Genomic DNA, 19,088 nt, shown 5'->3' with positions numbered 1-19,088 from the left:
GAAGAGCCCATGGGGAGAAGATGAAGAAGGAAAGAGAATTAACCACCGATATCCATGCTTGACTTAAAGCAGCACTTCTTAAGCTCTAAAGGGCAGGCGCCTCACCTGGGAATCTTGTTAAAAAGCAGAGTTTAACTCAGTAGGTGTTGGCGGAGCCTGAGATATGGCGTCTCACAGCGGAGGGCTGGTGCTCTCGCTGTGAAGACCAGATGCAACCGGGAGGCCTCTTCTGCACCTGGAGTGGAATTCACTCACTCACTCACTCATTTATTCGCACATTCACTGGCGAAGCGGTCGATCTGGTAGTTCCAATCCTGAGTCTTCATTTTGCTAAAGGGGTGGCCTCTCTAAGTCTCAGCTGTCCATCCATAAGATGGAAATCTTTGGATGGAATCTTTGTGAAGACTAAATGCAGTAACATGGGGCCTGCGCTGTGGTGGACATTCCATACGTGGTCAGCGGAGCTTCTTTCGTTATTCATTTATTTATTCATTTCAGCCAATATCCCCATATGGTTCCAATACCCTTATTTTAATACGTATTTATTGAAAACCATGTTTATTAAAACAAAGATGTCCCAGTGTCTCCAGCGGGGACCGTGATGGACCCGAGTCACCATCACGAGTCAGAGGACAGATGATGGTTTCTGCACGAGGTGCAAAGAAATTCGCGGGGAGACAGACACAGTGCTGAGCTGTGGGAGCCACTTGGCAAATGACTGCACCAGAGAGAGTGAGTGAGAAGTGTGTGTGTGAGGGGGAGAGAGAGAGAGAGACTAGAACTGGGTAAAATGTCAACAGATTGCAAGCTGTTAATTATCTGGAGAGAACTAAATATTATGTAGGCAATTATCCACAGGCGTCTGCAAGCAACAATAGGAAAACTTGGTCCCCAGCCAAATTCCCTCCCCACTTGGAGGAGAGCTGGGGGACGGGCTTTAGAATTCCCAGCAGGCTTTTCATGCAGAGGGAGAGTGAGGGGGACCAGGCCCCAGGGAGAGGGGACAGGCCGGGGACACCGCTCTCTGCTTTGAAAAGCGGCTTTACCCACAAGCTCTGAGCCTGGAATCCACAGCTCCCTCCCCGTCGGCCCTCCCCCCCCCCCCCCCCACGATGTCATCTTTTGAGAGGATTTCATGTGGAAGCATCGCTAAGTAAATTCGCTAAATGCCTATTCATCCCAGTCAGATGGGGACTTGGTGAAGCGGTAAATGTGAAAATGGCCCCAGCTCGGGGCCCTGAAAGGGCTTTCTGGGGTTGCCAAATGGAGCTGCAGCCGCTGACCCTGGGAGGCCTGAGGCTTCGAGAACCCTCTCCCTCCCCACATCCCCCAGCCCCAATCCGGCCCCTTCAATCCTCCCACTGAGGCTACTGAGAGGCCCCTGTTTATTATTCCTGCTGCCAGGGACTTATTCAGAGGTTAACTTGTCCCCGCATTCATCAGGACAACAATAATGAACTGGCACAGAGAGCAGCGAGGGGGCTGGCGAGTAGGAAATGCTGGGACGTGGAGACGGTTGGGAGGGAGCTCGCTCTAATTTTTGTATTGGCTGCTTCAGTGAAGACCTCTCCCAGCAACTTCAGGAGGCCCTCTGCCCACAAGCTGCCGTCACTTGGCGTGGGACACGTGTGGGCTTCACCTGGTCGAGAGTGGGCGGCTGTGTGCACACGGAAGATGCACCTTCACTGTGCAGACAGGTGGTGCGAGCCTCTGTCTGCAGCCCCGGGGTTCACCTCCGGGCACCGACAGGGCTGAGTCGCTGTGTGTGCCGGATGTAGCGCGTTGCAGGCGCAAACGGGGTTTCTCTGGAGTCTGCCAGCCGGAGGGGCCGGTTTTGCATCCGTGTTTATTTCAGTAATGGGACGGGACGTCGGCAGTGCTCGCTTCCACTGCAGCATCTCTTCACTGCTCTGTGCCCCCTCCGCGGGTATTATGAGTTGGTCAAACATGAGCCATCCAGTCACGGAACAGGGGCTCGGAGAGGCGAGACTGCAGGGAGATGCAGGGAAATGAAGGAGCGAGCAGGGAGGGGTTGTGGCGGCTTGGACCAGATGTCGGGAGGCAGAGAGAGTGGAGAAGCTTGTACTCATTGTACACCTACTGTGTGCCCCTTAAACCCACCCAGGTGAGTCTAGGGAAGGCAAATGACTTACCTCGAGAGACACAGAGCCTGGTCAGGAGAGCCCCAGGGATCTGTCTCCAGATTCTCCCGCGTCTTGAGCCCAGGCATCACCTTCCAAGGTACCCGACTGCCGCCCAAAGGTCTAGCCTCCAGTCTGTTCCCATGAATGTCCTTCCTTTTCACCGCCTGCACGTCTCTCCCAACTTGAAACAATGGTTAACCCCTTTCTTCTAAATAAAAACCCCTGAGCAGAGAAGCCCGATGATAAAGGAGCTGTCACTTCAGCACCGGTTTACCTGTTTGGGTTTATTCAGTGGAAGAGGAGACTACATTTCTGGCAGACGGAGACCAGTGTGACTGCCTTTTAAAATGCTGTCACAGCTGTGTGCACACACTGATTAGCTGTGACTACACTGCTGGTGCCGAGATTGATGGTGATACGTTTGGGATAACAATGCAGGGAACGTTGTCATTTGTTTGTATCGCACTTTATCTCTTGTAAAGACCTCTCAATCAGTGGCCCGGTGGTTATTGAGAACGTGGTAGTCACTCGTTCACTCACTCATTCATTTGTTTCTCAAAATACATTTGAAAGAGTTCACACTCAATCTCACTTTGAGTCATTTATTCATCCACAAGCATTTGTGTGGCTCCTGCTACATGCCAGTGGTGAGCAAGTGCAGCTAGTTCTGTCCTGATGGAACTTAAAATCCTAATGTCAGGAAGTTCAACATCTTCAGATGCTGGTAAGAGGGTGAAGTCAATAAAGTGATATGATAAAGGCAGACAGGGAGGACTCGGGTGCCACGTTAGGTGGGGTGACTATCAAAAACCTTTCTGATGAGATGACATTTGAAAGGGGATCTGCATAACCACAAGCGGCTAGTGAAGGGAAGATATAGGGCAGGATTTGGCATGCTCAGCAAGTGCAAAGGCCCTGGAGTTGCTATGTATTTGCATTGAGCTATGCAATGATGATTTACTATATTTATCAAGCCCAAGGCTGGGCACCAAAGATTCCAAAATAAGATGTTATGCTTATCCTCAAGGAGCTCAGTGTTTTAGTGTGGTGTGGTGTGGTGTGGTGTGGTGTGGTGTGGTGTGGTGTGGTGAGGCCAGTGATGGCGACTCATCAAGGGATACAGCCTTTTCAGCGGGTATGGTGTGAAGGAGGGATGCTATTTCCCATGACAGAGAATAGAGTCAAGATTCAATTCCCCAGTGTCTTCGGCAGATTCTAACTTTCCTCTTTGTTTGTTTACAGGACAAATGACCAACTGGTGGCATTTCTCTCCCGATACCGAGATATGAATTTCTTGAAGTCACACGGCCGGGACAATGCAAGGTAACATATCTTCCTCCGTCTTAGTACAAAATGGAAGTGAAAATCTGAGTGGTCATTTGGGGGCTTCCTTCTAAGCAGGTTGGTGCAGCCAAAAGAAAATTGAGCGTGTGAGAAAGGCAGCCACGGTGGGATCTGAAGTAGTCCCTCAATTGTCAGGGAAGAGCAGCAATCATAATAAGTGTCTCTCCTCAGGTCATTGTCCTTTACGCCTTTTGTCAAGCACTTTTGTGCATCTAATGTCCCATTGTGGCAACTTCGAGGTAAATAGGACAGCCTTGTTAACTCCCTCTTTATTGTGGGAAGCCTGAGGCCCATAGCTTGTGATGTCCCCAACCATTTGGTCAGCTGGTCATTCAACAAAAATGCCAAGCATGTGCCAGGCAGCCTTCTAGCAGTGAACAAGACAAAATCCTCGCTCTTAGGGAATTTACTCTTTAGTGGGAAGGAGTCCCATGCCAGCATGCAGTTGAGTTTTCCAGTATCCTGACTTCAACCCTGTGCCCTCACCGTTGCCTCACTTTGCTGCCCAAGACTTCGGCAGGAATTTGAGGCACCCAAAGCCCAATTGGGCCCATTGCGCCTCCCTCATTAAAATGAACAGGGCCCAATAGCATCACTACCATCCAGCTTTGAACTGGGTCCAAATCTCCATGTCCAGAGATCAGCCTGAAGGGATACAGTCTTGAGCGCCCCCTGTAGGAGAGATTGCATGATCAGCAACACCATCCAGAGGTAAAATACCATTAAAATCCAGCCCAGGAGCATTCTAGCATCTTAGAATTGACCTCCAGACACAATCTGATAGCTCATAGGGTGATGTTAGCTCATAAACCTGTCTTGTTTGGCCCTCATGTTGGTTTGGTTTTGTTGTGTTTACTTCAGGTGTTCTATTTGAAAATTAATAGCCCATTTAAAAATAGCAGTATTTCCCATGAAAATCCAGATTTCTGGTTCATCTTAAAAGATAAGAAGTTTATCCAAGTCTCTGAAGTTCTCACCTGTCCCCCTTCCCTATCTGGCCCAGTTGGCATTTTAGTTTGTGATCTCTGCTTTCACTGTTCTCACCGCTGCTGGTAGAGGTGTGGCTTGGGCTGGCTCTGTGACTTAGTTCACCCAGCTATCCACAGCAGGGAGGGACAAAAGAAGCAGCGGGCTCCGTTTCCTGAGCTTTAGAGTAGTCATCCAGAGTCCTTGTGGTGCATCGATTTCCTGCAGTGTAACTTTGATTTCATCCAGCTGTCTATTTATAGATTGTTCCTGTCATATTGACAACCTGCATTCTTTCCTTGCCCTGGCTGGGAGGCTCAGTTGGAGCATCATCCTGTACACCAAAAGGGTAGCGGGTTCAATTCCCATTTAGGGCACATAGCTAGCTTTCAGGTTTGGTCCCCAGTCGGAGTGAGTTTGGTGTATGGGAGGCAACTAATATCTCTCTCTCTCTCTCTCTCTCTCTCTCTCTCTCTCTCTCTCTCTCTCTCTTCCTCCCTTCCACCTCCCCTCTCCCTCTCTCCTTTCTCTCTCTAAAAATCAATAAACATATCCTCAGGGGAGGATTATAAAAAGAGCCCCAGATTTGAGGAAGCTCTGTAAATCAGCACAGATGAGTATAGCATGTCCAGTAACTAAGGTGGGGGAGGCCTGGCAGAGGAAGAATTATAGCCTCTGTGTGTTGTGTCCCTGCTAAGTGTCCATTTGCTCTGCTGGACCCTTTCCATGCAGGATCCAATTGCATTCTTATAGTCACCCAATGCAGAACCAAGAATTAGTAGCCCCATTTGTCAGGAAAAAAAGAGATTTTTCCCTGGTCGCACAGCTGGAAAGTGCTGGAATCTGAACCCAGGGCTCTAGCCCTAAAGTCCATGGGAATGAGGTAGAGCTGAACAAGATTCCTTGGAGGTGGTTAGCTATCAAAACTAGATCACATTTTTCAAGTCCCCACCTTTGGAAGAGATTGAAGATCCTTTTTCCCTTCTAGGTAACCTTGTCGTACATGTTTTGAGCAAATACATTGAGAACAGAGCTTATTGTAAGTAAATAGATATGTTTGAATTACATCTACCCTGCTATTCTTGTTTCAGCCTAGTCAGTATTTGTTCTCTGATCACTGTTTCCAGCCACTCTGCTAGGAAATGGGTGTCAGACAAAGGGTAAAATCATGGGCTTTGAGATTACACCTCTAGGGTTAAAGTTCTGCTCTACCGTGTCCTAGCTGTGTTACATTAGACTGGTGGCTTGAATTCTCTGAGCCTTTTTCTTTACCTGTATAATGGAAATATTAATAGACCTACATTCATGGGATTGTTGGGAAGATTAAATGAGATGCTGCACAAAAACATTTGACATAGTGTAACTGCCCTATGATGGTGGTGGTGATGATAATGATGGCAGCACCATAAGTTTTGGTCTAAAATGTTGCTGTTGGGAGGAAGAAACAGATGGTGTAAGGACCAGAGTCGTGCTTCTGGGTGTGGGAGTATATCCCATCTAATTGATGTGCATCAGCTGTTGACAGGTGGTACCCAAACAGCATGGGACAAGAAAAGTCTGAGGTCAAAGAGAAGTTGCTTGCACCTCCTTCTAAAACCCTCAAATCCAAGGACAGACATTCCAACACCCACCCATGCCCATGAGTCCTCAGCTTGGATTTTCTTACTTGATGAATAAAGTCAGTAATGTAGTGTTAATTTAATAGCAACATGAACCAACATGTCATCGTCTGCCAGTCTCTCCATTAGCTGCAGTCTTGCCTACGACACAAGCTCAGCCTATGCCTTTCTCCTGCGTCCTCTGTCCCACATGTGCAAAGCTCAGCTCGGTCCCTGTGCTGGTCAGGATGGACACGGTGGGTGGGACATGATAGACACCCAGCTCCAAGTAGCTTAAGGGGGAAAGGGAGCCATTGTATAATGCAACTCAAGCATCAGTGTCTGACTTTAGACATGGCTACTCAAGCAGTCCAGCTGCTATCGCGAAGCGCTTTTAGTTATTTGGTTGTGTAATTCTTTTTCATTATTTCTGAAGATGGTTAAAGTAAAATAAACGCATCCCATCAAATCACCAAGGAGTTCACTGGCAGGAGTCTGTTTTTTTTAAGTTAGGATATAGCATCATCTTACTTCCAGGTGAACGGCATAATGATTTGATATATGGATATATTGTGAAATGTCTTGTTACCATTCATCACTACATGTAGTTACAGATGTTTTTCTTGCCATGAAAACTTTTAAGATCTACTCTCCTAGCAACTTTCAAATACACACTGCAGTGTTATTGACTGTAGTCACCACGCTGTGTACAGGACAGTCCCAGGTCTTATCTGTTTTTTTAACTGGGTGTTTGTACCTTGTGACCCTGCCTCCCTCCTCCCCCCACCTCCACTTCTGCTTTTCCCATTAACTTAACTTTCATTAGTTCTGTTGTCCTTTGTGTTGGTTTTAATGTTGTGGCTCCAGCTGGTGACCCTTCCCAGCTTATTAGCCTCATTTCACAGATAAGGAAACTGAGACTCAGATGAAGGGAGTTGCTTAAGCTCACACAGTGAGGCCAGGGCCAGGGCTCAGACAGGGGACTGTGTCCCCAGAGCTGGGCGTCCCGTCCCTGCTTGAGCCCTGGGCTACAGACATGCTAACTGCTCACTCAGTATGTGACCTTGGGTAAGTTACATCAACCACCTGTGTGTCACTTGTCTCCTCTGTTAAATGGAAATGATGATAAAGCCAGCCACATAGATTTACTGCAAGAATTAAGTGAATGAGCCTGGTCGGCGTAACTCAGTAGTTGAGCATTGACCTATGAAACAGGAGGTCACAGTTTGATTCCCTGTCAAAGCATGTGCCCTAGTTTCAGGCTCAGTCCCCAGTGGAGTGTGTGCAGGAGGCATCTGATCAGTGATTCTCTTTCATCATTGATATTTCTCTCTCTCTCTTCTTCTCCCTTCCTCTCTGAAATAAATATATTTTTTAAAAGGAATTGAATGAATATATGGATAAGCTCTCGGTGCTCTGGTCCTGCCTGCCTCCAACATGCTGGCTGGCTTGGAGGCAGCCACTCGGCCTCTCTGGCTTCATCTCCTCCCTTTGCAAAACAAGCGGAATGAACAAGACGGTCCCCAAAGTCCCTTCCCATTCCGATGCTTCTGGGCCAGTTCTTGTAAAAGACATTGTGACAGAGCAGAGAGCTTACAAGACCAAGAGATGGGGAGGGACAAAAGCAGGCAGTGAGACAGAGCAGGCCACATGGTGCCTCTGTTTTTTAACTCCACGTGGTTCCTAATAGCGGCGTTGACCTTCTGTCCCCATCGCCCGCCCTTAGCAGCCAATTTGGACTTCCAGCTCCCGCTGCGAAGAGATGGCATAAAGGCAAACTAGTATTTTAATAGCTGCCAAATTGGTCCTGACTGTTCCTGTAATTAAATGAAGGGGAGTGTTGTGTTCGCTGTTCCTCCTTGCTTTCCTCCAAAAATAAAGTACCTAGATATATCGAAAGACACAGCACAATTACCATCTTCCCGGAGAGCTTGGGCAGGACTAGCAGAAGCAGGTGCCCTAAAGTCTACTGGCAGCCTGAGGTAGCGGGTCTTTGCAGACACCCTCAGGAGCCCCCAGCTTTGGCTTAGGGATCACCGGGAAAGTTTCCCACATCTTGGCAACCTCAGTGTGTGTGGACAGGTCCCTTACAAGGAGATGGAGAGGAAAAAGCATTTCCCTCAGCCAGAATAGTGTTTCCTTAGGGACTTTTGCTGAGGGAAAGTTTTGGTTGACCTAAGTTCTCTACCTAATTCAAGGTCACAGAGGCCCCGTGCTCAGTTCTGGGGTACAGTGTGATGTCGTTTTAAGAGCGTGAGCACTGGGCTACTGCCAGCTATGCCATGTGACAGCTGTAGAACTTCAACAAATGACCTTGACTCCTCATACCCTCGTTTCCTCGTCTTTATAAAGTTTGGACAGTGATGTTGGGATTGTGGAGAACTGAGTTTCCTCAGTGAACCTGGGAGGGCCCTGGACTTTCAAGTATGTTATCTCATTCCAGCCTCACTCGGCAGGTATTACCCCATTGTAGAGATGAGAACAACTGAGGCATGGAGAGCTGCTTGAACATGCTCAAGGCCCCACAGCTAGTGAATGGCACAGCTGGGATTAGAAGCGGTTCAGGCCCACGTTTAAGGCCTGAGTTCTTTTGTCACCCCAGGATCTGAGAGGCCCCTGTCTAAGTTCTTGGGGTGCACAGGTGATGACTTTAAACAGAATCATTTTTTAAATGATTAGGGGAGGGAAATCAGGTCCTTCCCCTACTTTCTAGAGTCAGCCTGTCGCAGAGTGTGTTCAGGATCCACCCGTGATGTGTGGCGCTAAATGGGTATACTGGGAAAGTTGGGTATTGATCCAATGTGCATCAATGAACATTTATATAGTTTGCCAGTCTAGCCCATGACCCCATGGATATTATGCTTAGAATAAGACTAAGTTTAAATAAAAAAGTTGAAGCTACTTAGTCATTTTCAATAAAAAGATTAAGGGACTTCTCCTATAGTTACTACATTAAACATATAGCAGGGCATTTAAGAACCCAGGCTCTGGGACCAGACTCTGCAGGACTTACATGCTAACTGCTCACTAAATATGTGACCTTGGGTAAGTTACATCAACCACCTGTGTGTCAGTTGTCCCCTCTGTTAAATAGAAGTGATGATAAAGCCAACAACATAGATTTGTTGAACGAATTAAGTGAATGAGCCTGGCCAGCGTAGCTCAGTGGTTGAGCGTTGACCTATGAAATAGGAGGTCACGGTTTGATTCCCAGTCAGGGCATGTGCCCTAGTTGCAGGCTCAATCCCTAGTGGAGTGTGCAGGCGGCAGCTGATCAGTGATTCTCTTTCATCATTGATATTTCTGTCTCTCTTCCTCTCCCTTCCTCTCTGAATATTTTAAAAGGAATTAAATGAATGAATATATGGATAAGCTTTTGGAACATGTACAATAGTTTGCCTATTAAGTTAATGGTGGTGGTAGTGATGGTGATGGTGATGGTGATGGTGATGATGGTAATGGAGAAAAATATTGAAGATGGTATACAAGTTATTAACATTTTAGAAACACTCCCTGCCATTCCTAGGACCTAGGGAAACAATTAGCATTTCAAATGTAAGAAGGCTAGACCAGAAAGAGGCTAGGGCAGGTCCCAGCCCCCAGGATTGGCAGCATCTTCACTCTGACACTGAACTAATCTTCAGACCCAAACCTCCCTTGATGTGTAAACAGGCAACTATTTAGCCAAAAGTTGGCAAATCCTTCGAGAGGCGGGCCAGGAGCCTCCTCCAAGCAAACCTGCTTTCAGGAGGCCCTTTGGTGCCAACTTGCTCATCAGCCGAAGAGCGCTCTCCCAGCTGTCTTGTAGCACCGTGATTGATGAGGGAAGATAATCAGTGTCTCTCTAGTGGGGAAAGCACATTGCCTTTCGAATTAGCTTTTCTTAAACCCAACCAGTGAGTGTATCGCTGTTTTCATGTTCATTTATTTAATTCCGTTATGGCAACTGTGTCAACATACTGCTAAGATCGCACAGGCACCCACGCCACTGTGCACACATACCTGCCCCTGGCCTCGGCTTGGGTTTCGAGGTCAACTTTGGATCTTTTATTTTTTCCAGACAATGCATGTCAAGTAGGACAAAAGACCAGAAGGAAAATATTTCACAGCATCATCTCTGAGAGGCAGAGTATAGTTTTTATTTTCTCCAGTTTCTTTTTATGTTCCAAGCTTCTACGAAACATATGCATTACTTTTACAGTCAGAATAAAAGGCAGCAAACGTTGTTTTTAAAAATGTGTGAAATGTGGAAAACCAATCAGCATTCAGTGGGCCTTTAGACTCTTGGGGGTGCAAGTTGCTTGGAGCCCTAAGGGTGGTGAAGAGCATGGGCCAGAGAGCTGGGAAACCGTAGGTTCCAGAATTTGGGCCCTGACTCTGTTTTTCTTTCATCCTAGAATGTCAAACCTAAATCAGCTTTCTTAGCATAAGGCACATAATGATAGTAACACGTAGGCAATGTACTCTGTGCCAGAAACTGTCCTAAATGCCTTACAGATATTAATTATTTCAATTCCCACAACAACCCCATGATATAAGTCATTTTCATGCCCATTTTCCAGATGGGGACACTGAGGCTAGAGAGATTAAAAGATGCATAGCTCCTAAGTACAAACTATAATAGAACAGACTAGAGCCCTGGCAGCCTGGCTCCAGTCTGCATTCCTGGCCACTGCACTACACTGATCCCCTACATATGTCCCTTGTAGCATTTCCTGCCTTGTCCAGGCCACATGTACATACAGATGATACGTTCCTTCCCCCAGTCGGGTCAGAGTCTGCCTGTCCTGTGTCTGGCCTACTCCTCAGCGAGGTGGGGAAGCTGAGCATTCCCCTGCAGCTCTGACTCCAGCCACCTTAGCCTCTTTCCGCTCCTGTGGGTTCTTGCACATGTTATTTCTCATAAAGCTGATAAAACTCTTCCCCACGACACTTCAGATAACCGAGTCCATCTCATGCTTCTCACCCAACTTAAATCTGACCTCCTCAGGGGAGCTCCCCCAGCAGTCAGCACTAGCTAAGCCCCTGTCTGTTTACTTTCTGTCATCGCCCTCTGAGTTTCTCTGTAGAGCACTTACCAAAAGCATCTCATTGCATATTAATGTGTTTTGTCGCTTTTTGTGTCTACTTGTTTATTTGTTAGAGCAGCATTATAACCTTGTGGCTAAGAGTGTGGAATCCAGAGCCTGACCGCTAAGGTTTGAGTCCCACCCTTGCCACTAACCAGCTGGGTGGCCTTGGGAAGAACTCACTCACTCTGTGTCTTGATTCCTTCATGTGTAAAATGAACCCTCATTTGTAAAAAAGACGGGTTGTGGTGAATACTAAAAGAGAGAATACATATTAAGTATAGGACCAGGGCCTAGAAAATAGTACATGCTTGGTAAATGGTAGATGGCATTATTTCATCCTTTTGTCTCTATATTTAGGAGAGAAGAAAAAGGGATGGTGTCCATCTCATTTATGAGCATATTCTCAGACCTGGAGTACTGAAGGGGCACTCTAGAGCTGCTGAATGAGGAAATGCCCCAGGCCCCCTTGTTCTGCCGGCAGCTGAGGTCAGGAAGGGTCACAACCCACCCTGGGCCTGAGACAAATGGCCAGCCGGGCCCCTATGGAGCTGCCAAAGTAGGAACCCAGTGAGCCAGACTCTCACTGACTGACTCATGGCATGGAAAGATGGGCGGGGTTTGTATTCATGGTGCTAGGACAGAATTAGGATACCCATGATACTTGCCACCTCTGCCACCACAAGCATGGGCATTGCTTAACTAACATAATAGCAAGAGATGGGGTTCATTGTGTGGGGGCTTTGGGCTTCTGTCCTTGGTGCTGAAATATCCTGCTTTTTTCCCTTTTATACAGGGTTTCTCCTTAGTTTCGCGTGTGCCCTGCATGTACCTATACCAAATGGCAGGAGAGAGAGAAATTTAAACTTTCTAGCTTGATAAAGGAAAAAGGTTAACATCTTGGTGAGCATTTCTGGAGCACTTACTGTGTGCTGAGCACTTTGCTAAGCCCTCTCCGTATATCGTCTCATTTAAACCTTCACACCCACTCTGTAAGGCAGCTATTATTATGATCACCATTTTCCACATGAGAAACTGAGCCATCTCATGTTCAGGTCGCCCAAAGTTACTGAAAATGCAGTTCTTGAACCAAACAGTCTGACTCCAATGCCCAAAGCTTGGCCCCTGCATTATCATGTGGCTGTCATGAATGAGCCCATTCACATAGCTAGCTGACTTCAGACATTGTGGCTTTCAGGCTTCGTCCCATGGCTTTATTTTCTAACTAAAATGCTTAGGTTGTACTTATGCTAAAGGAGTAATCTGAGTTCAGTGACAGATCACTGGGCAGGAAACGCGGAGAAGGGGAGTTTTTCCCCCGAGGCTATGTGACTTTGGATGACTTTGGCTCATCCGTCCCTCTGGGTCTCCGTGAGTCTGTGTCTGTGTGTTTAATCTGTAGAATTAGTTATATGAGCTGATTGCTGAGATCCCCTCGTGCTCAGACATGCTGTAAAATCCGAGGGGCAGAGTTCTTCCTTTGAGAACTCATTATAGAACAAGACTGTTCTGGAATAATTTCCTACTCCATGAAGATGCTGAGATTGCAGCGAGGGAATTAACTGAATTGAGGGGCTTCTTCATTGCCTGCCTTTTCTCGGAGATCATTTCCAAAGGCTACAGGTGCTTTCTTAACTGAATTCTCCTCCTCGGGGCGAGAATCCGGGCCCCTCCTCAGCTCCCATTTGGTTTTCTTGAAGCTCAGCCGAGTAGACTGGGGACCTGTGACATCCCAGTAGAATCCTATTGAGCTTTGACTGTAGTTTTCTGTATTTCCACCTATGGATACAGTTGCCCCAGGAAACCAAGTCAATGGGAAGTGAAACTGTAGGGAGGAGAGCGTCATTAGTTGCCTTCAGTGTCTTGGGCCCCTTGCTGCAAATCAACCTGCCTTCCTTGAGAACCAGGCTTCCTGGTGAGCCTGCATCTATGAAGAAACACATCCAGGAGTTTGCTGACTTAACCTTGATTTTCAACTTGACCTTTCCAAGGAATGGTGAATGCACAGGGCCGGAAAAGCAGCAAGTCACTTCCTAAGCAGCTGATTTCTTTCACCTGCTAGATACCCAGGCCCTGGGTCTCTGCCACCTTCTCCCAGCCCAGATTCAGGTCCCAGTAGCGCCTCTCAATCCAGGAACTTAGAAAATCCTGAGACCTTGGGAGTGATTGTCTCTATTTTTACTCATAATTAACCAAAGCTTGTGTTTGCAGCTTATCAGTTTTGGAATGCAGTAAATACAGCAACCAATCTCCCAACCCCATGAATATTTCATTTTGGAGATTACTGCATAAATATTGTATTTGGATATTATGGTCTGGGACATCACATTAAAATTGCAAAGCGATGCTATTATCCCATATAATGGAACATAAAATTAAAACGCTGGTCCATGGAAAGAAAAATTTTGCAAGTCCTCGCACCTGGATACCTTTTATTTCTCTCTCTGGGTTAGTCCTGGTTACCATGTAAGTTTTGATATAAATTACCTAAAATTTTAAAGTGTTAAGCACAGTTAAATGCACCGACTGTATGGTATTGTAAAAGTTAGCATCAACCAGAGTCGAGATAGGATTTTATTTTCCTAAACTCAGGGCTTCTTTTAATGAACTGGTTAAATCCAAGTTTGGTGTGATATGATGAGTATAATGAAAACCCCCGTCAGGTCACATCCCCCAAAGAGATTCCTAACCTTTCGTCCACGTGAAGCCAAACTTGGATTTAGCACGTGGAAAGATGTGTTAGAGAAAGAACTAGATCAGAGATGTTGGCTACCTGGGTCTTCTGGTTGGCAGATGTCCTTCATCTGTCTCTGTGTGTCCTCAGAACAGTGGCAACTTTCCCTGGGCTCCCATGTAATGTGGCCTCCCTCCCACTTCTTTCTGTGTTCCCTCCACTGTCAGACAGCCTCTGTACTCATGGTGATAAGAAGCTGCCAGCCATCTCTAGGCTTGCATTCTCTCAGCTAAGAATCCCATCAAAGGTTCTTCCATTCCGGTAAATTCAGCAAAAATCCAGGACCCAATCTCAACACCAGCTTGAATTTCTCACCCATTTCTGAACCAATATGGCAGCCAAGCAGATGGAATTGACCAGACTGGGTCATGTTCAACCCCTGGTGTTAGGGTTTAGGTGCAAACCCAAGTTGAAGATTGGTGACTGTCCAAAGTAAAGTTGAGATGTAATTCCCAGGAAACTGAGGAACGGATGCTGGATTGACAGAAATAAGGAAGGAAGCACCAGTATGTGCTATAGTATGAATGAACCTTGAAAACATTATGATAAGTGGAAGAAGCCAAACAAAAACACCAACAGCCCTGGCAGGTGTGGCTCAGTTGGTTGAGCATCCTCGCATGCACCTAAAGGTCACCGGTTTGATTCCCTGTCAGAGCACATGCCCAAGTTGTGGGTTTGGTCCCCAGTCGGAGTGCATGCAGGAGGCAACCAATTGATGTTTCTCTATCTCTCCCTCTCCCTTCCTCTCTAAGATCAGTGAAAACATATTTTTTTAAAAGGCCAACATATTATAGAATTCCTTCTATATGAAATACCCAAAATTGGTAATTCGTAGAGAAAGAAAATAGTTTGGTGGTTTCCAAGGGCTAAGGGGTACAGGGCATGGGGTCTGCTTATGGACATGGGGTCTCCTTTGGAGTGATGAAATATTTTGAAACTAGATAGAGGTGATGGTGGCACAGCATTGTGAATGAACTCCATGCCACTGAACTGTACATGTTAAAAAGGGCGACTTTATGTTGTAGACCTTGGGGGAGCAGCAGGATCCCTGCGCAGGGAGGCTACTAGACTAAGCTCCCAACTCAGTAACCAGCCCCTGAGGAGCAGGGATCATCCTTACTCCTCCTTACCCTGCACAGGACCAGCAGCATGCCTGGCACATAGTAAGTGTGCAGTTAATGCTCTCTGTCAGTGCACAGAGTTTGGGCCAGAGGCTGGGTTCTTGCTCTGTCCAGTGTCCCCTCACAACTGTATTACCAGCTCTTCGACCATTGCTTTCTGCTTTTACAGAAAAGGAAGTGCCAGAGCTGCCAGCCTGCCTTGCAAAATCCCAAATATTTATGCGTTTTATTCTCTCAAGCAGGAGTTGTCCATCTGAGGTTCATAGATGGGGTTCTGAGGGCCCATGATATTGAATGTTCTTTATTTTCACTGAAATCTACCTAAATGTAGAGTCCAAACCACAATAGTATGAGCAGTAACTATTACGAGTCACGTACTTTCATATCACATATTAGTTGATGAGTCTGCGCCTGTCATTTACGCTCGCCACTTCCTTGCCTTTACAGTGGTCATTAGACCTGCCACACGGTCTTGTTATTTTATGTGCCAAGAGAGAAACACACCCTGGGTAATTATCATAAATTTGGTGTTTTAAGAAATATTTAGTAATCCTGTTTTTAATGTGTGAGTCAAAAAGCAGCAGAATTACTATATCATAAACTTCTTGTTTTTTCAGTACTTTGTCATTCTGTGTGTTATGATTGAAGAACATTATTCTGAGATGAGTGTCCATAGGCTGTGTTCACTAAGTTACCCAGGCGTCCATGGCAATGAAGGATGGTTTCAGAGTTCTCTAAAGAGGAAGTCGAGGTGCTGGGTGATCATTGCTATCTAGTTGTGCTCCGCAAGTGCCCTAAACTCTCTAAGCTTCAGTGTCCCCATCTGTGAAATGGGCATAATAATAGTACCAGCCTCAGAGGGGTGGCGTGACCTGTCTCTCTGTGTAAACCAAGGGACAGCGTATACACAGAGCTCTGGCTCAGTGCCTGGCTCATGGTCAGTGCTCCATAAATGCTTTGATCGCTGGGATTGTGCCATCTCCTTTGGACTCTGGGTGGAGGCACCTTTGGGCTAATCAGTTCTTTGTGTCTTTCAGGTTCATCCGGAAACAGGGCCTGGACCGGCTCTTCCTGGAGTGCGACGCCCACATGTGGCGCCTGGGGGACCGGCGGATCCCAGAGGGCATTGCCGTGGACGGCGGCTCCGATTGGTTCCTGCTGAACCGCAAGTTTGTGGAGTACGTGACTTTCTCCACAGACGATCTGGTGACTAAAATGAAGCAGTTCTACTCCTACACTCTGCTTCCTGCCGAGGTGAGCATCCCAGAAAAAAAATCCCCCAGGATGGCCAGGGCTGGCACTAGCATTTAGAGCAAAGCAGATGCTAAATTTTTACTGAATTTTTGGCAAAGCAATGCTGAATCCAATACAGAGCCCTCCAAACAACCAGATGAGGATGGAGAGCGGCATTGACTGCCAGGGACCTAGTTGCAATGGCAGGGACCCTGGTCCCTTCCCATCTTTGGAAGCAGCACAGCGCTGCCACCAGCAGTCCACGGCATCCTCATGCAAAGTGGAAAAGGCATCCCTTTCTTAAGACACGTGGCTTACATGGGTGCTAAAATAATCATATACTGATTTTGTTAGAAGAAGACAATGGCAGTGTCTTACTTAAAAAATGACAAGCCTCTGGGTGTTGACCTGCTGTGTGGACGGCAGCCCCTCACACCCGGGTGGAGCCGTGTGGGATCCGCACATCTGTGCAGGCCCTTTCAGGACACACCCACATCAGCTCCGCAGTCACCAGTCCCGTCACAGCTTTATCAACCAAGAATCCCTCTTCTGGTTTTGAATACTGTGGTTCTTTCAGTTCCTGACAGACAGACACTAGTGTTGGCCTCAGTCAGACAAGAAATGGCAGTGGTCCCAAAGACAGCAGGCGGGGCCTGTGCCAGATGCATCAGCCTCTGCACCGACAGCCCTCATGGCCAAGTGCCTGAGACTCAGCGCTTCCCGTGGCTTTCGGAAATATTTGAAAAGCTCTGGGGAGTCTGTCCCCACGTTTCACACCTCAAGGTGGGAAGCGGACTTAGTTCGGGCTGCAAAACACGATAGGGCAGGTGGCTTACAAACAACAGAAATGTACCTCTCACAGGTCTGGAGGCAAGACGGCCCAGCTCAGAGTGCCAGCATGACCGGGGGAGGGCCCTCTTCCTGGTGACAGGATGTCTCCAGACAGTTCTCACTGTGTTCTCACAGGACCAAAGGGAATACGGATCTTTCTGGGCTCCTTTTTATAAGGGCACTAATCCCCACTCATCTCCTGATCAGCTTCCAAAGGCCCCACCTTATAACATTATCACACCGGGGGTTACGCTTTCCACCTTTGGATGTTGGGGTGACAGACATCCAGCTCATTTTAGTCTTCCCTGTTGTGGAAGACTGCAGGCTGTTCTGAAACAGCCCTGGCCCCATCTGGAGTGTGGCCGCTGATGTGCCATTATAGCCTCTTCATCAGACCTGGGCTGAGAGAGTCCAGGTTAAGCTCCCTGACCTCCAGCTCCTAGTTTCCTACTTCAGAAAACTCCAGAGCTGGTTCTGTTTCCACTGAGCCCTCCCACGAGTGACCCACCATTCCTTCCAGCCTGTGTCCCCTCTCTGCACCACTGTGTTTCTAGTCCAGTCAAGACAGGGCATCTCCTCTGATGGTTTCCATGTTTCTCACCAACATCTGGGGCGATGACAACATCTAGGGCCGACTGCCCGCTTCACTCCAGAGAGATGATGGGCTTCTTGTCACGGGGCCAGGTTTTGCTATTCTGCACACATGTTAAGTAATCAGCTTTTAATCCCATTTCAGCAAAACATCACCTTTTCTCTCAATTCCGATAACCTCCTCATCCATTATCTTGAAGAGACTTTTGGTATCATTATGAAAGGACACAGGGCAGCTGGTAATTGGGTACTTTCCCCCACCGCTTGATGGAGAATATGGGCCTCTGTGGGCTTGGAGACAACTCAAGCTTGAAACCCAGGTTCGAGGACATGTCATTTAGCATCACAGGAAGGTCAGCCGGGGGCAGAGGGGGAAGGGAGCCTCATTGTGCCCACCCACCCTTTGAGAAAAGACAGTTTGAGGCTTTGGTTCTTTTCATCAAGATACTGATCCTGGCACTGGCTCTCTGTCCCATCCCTGTCCCAGTACACACGAGCACGTGATACTCCAGGTCCCTGTTAGACCCCCTCCTCCATTCCAGCATCTCCACCTTGCCCTCCCTTCTCCCAGACCACTTCCAGGGAACTGGTTCGGAAGAAATCTGAAAGCTGTGCCCTAAATTTATAACAGGCAAGTACTTATTCCCCAACAGCTTCCCCTAGTGAGCAGAGAGCAGAGGAAATGTATCTGCCTGATATCTGGGTTGTGTTAAAGCAGTGTCCAAATAAAAGCCCCTCTCTCTCTCTCTCTCTCTCTCTATCTATCTCTATCTCTATCTCTATCTCTATCTCTCTACATCTCTAACCATATCTCTCCTCTCCAGTCTCTCTCTTCATTCTCAACATTGCCTCTTTCGCAGGTTCTAGGAGAGGTGGGCCAAGAGTCAGGATTAGGGGGAAGCAATGGGCCTGTTTCAGCACCATGGACAGCGGGCAACCCCAGGCTTCACCTCCCTGTGTTTGTAGTCACCTACTCCAGCAGCTAAGTCAGGAGGGCGCCCTAGGGCCTGATGCACCCATGAATTTGACCTCCCTTACCCAGGGGTGAAATTGCAGAGCGCTGGTCTTTCTTCTCAAGATATTTCGTTCGAGTCCCTTCGTTCTCAGTCCTGGCTATTTGCAAAGCAAGAGCCAAAGGGCCCCAGGTTTTCTGAACAATCGTCCCCCTGTTTTCCTCTGGTCCCCATGTGTTGACATATCCTAAGGAGCTTCTCCTCTCTGCTGAGCAGACAGAAGATGTCCTGGTTGATAAGAGATATCTTGAAATCGGGTTTTAGACTTCTAGGGAAAGGTCGTTAGAGGAACACTCAGGACATTACACTGCTGAGCAGAATTCAGCCACTCTGGGCAAAACATCCAGTGCCCCCTGAGGCGGGCCAGACTGGCACCCCATTTACAGAAAGAACAGAAGAGTCTCTACGAGAGCCCCTTCGCAGGCAGGTGGTCCCACGGAGGGA

At 47.5% G+C, this 19,088-nt stretch overlaps 1 protein-coding gene across 1 annotated transcript in view; it reads left to right on the top strand.

Annotated features, from left to right (window-relative positions):
- XYLT1 (xylosyltransferase 1) overlaps positions 1–19,088 on the top strand; it is a 307,371-nt gene that overhangs the window by 264,128 nt on the left and 24,155 nt on the right. Inside the window, exons 6-7 of the mRNA XM_084880756.1 lie at positions 3,387–3,467; positions 16,014–16,230. Coding sequence (XP_084736882.1) covers positions 3,387–3,467; positions 16,014–16,230 — 298 coding nt within the window. The remainder of the gene's footprint in view (positions 1–3,386; positions 3,468–16,013; positions 16,231–19,088) is intronic.

The sequence above is a fragment of the Pipistrellus hanaki genome (genome assembly GCF_964339955.1).
Source record: "Pipistrellus hanaki genome assembly, chromosome: 4".
Lineage (NCBI taxonomy): Eukaryota > Metazoa > Chordata > Mammalia > Chiroptera > Vespertilionidae > Pipistrellus > Pipistrellus hanaki.
Note: the sequence above shows the minus strand (reverse complement) of the source record. Positions and strands in the feature narration are given on the sequence as shown.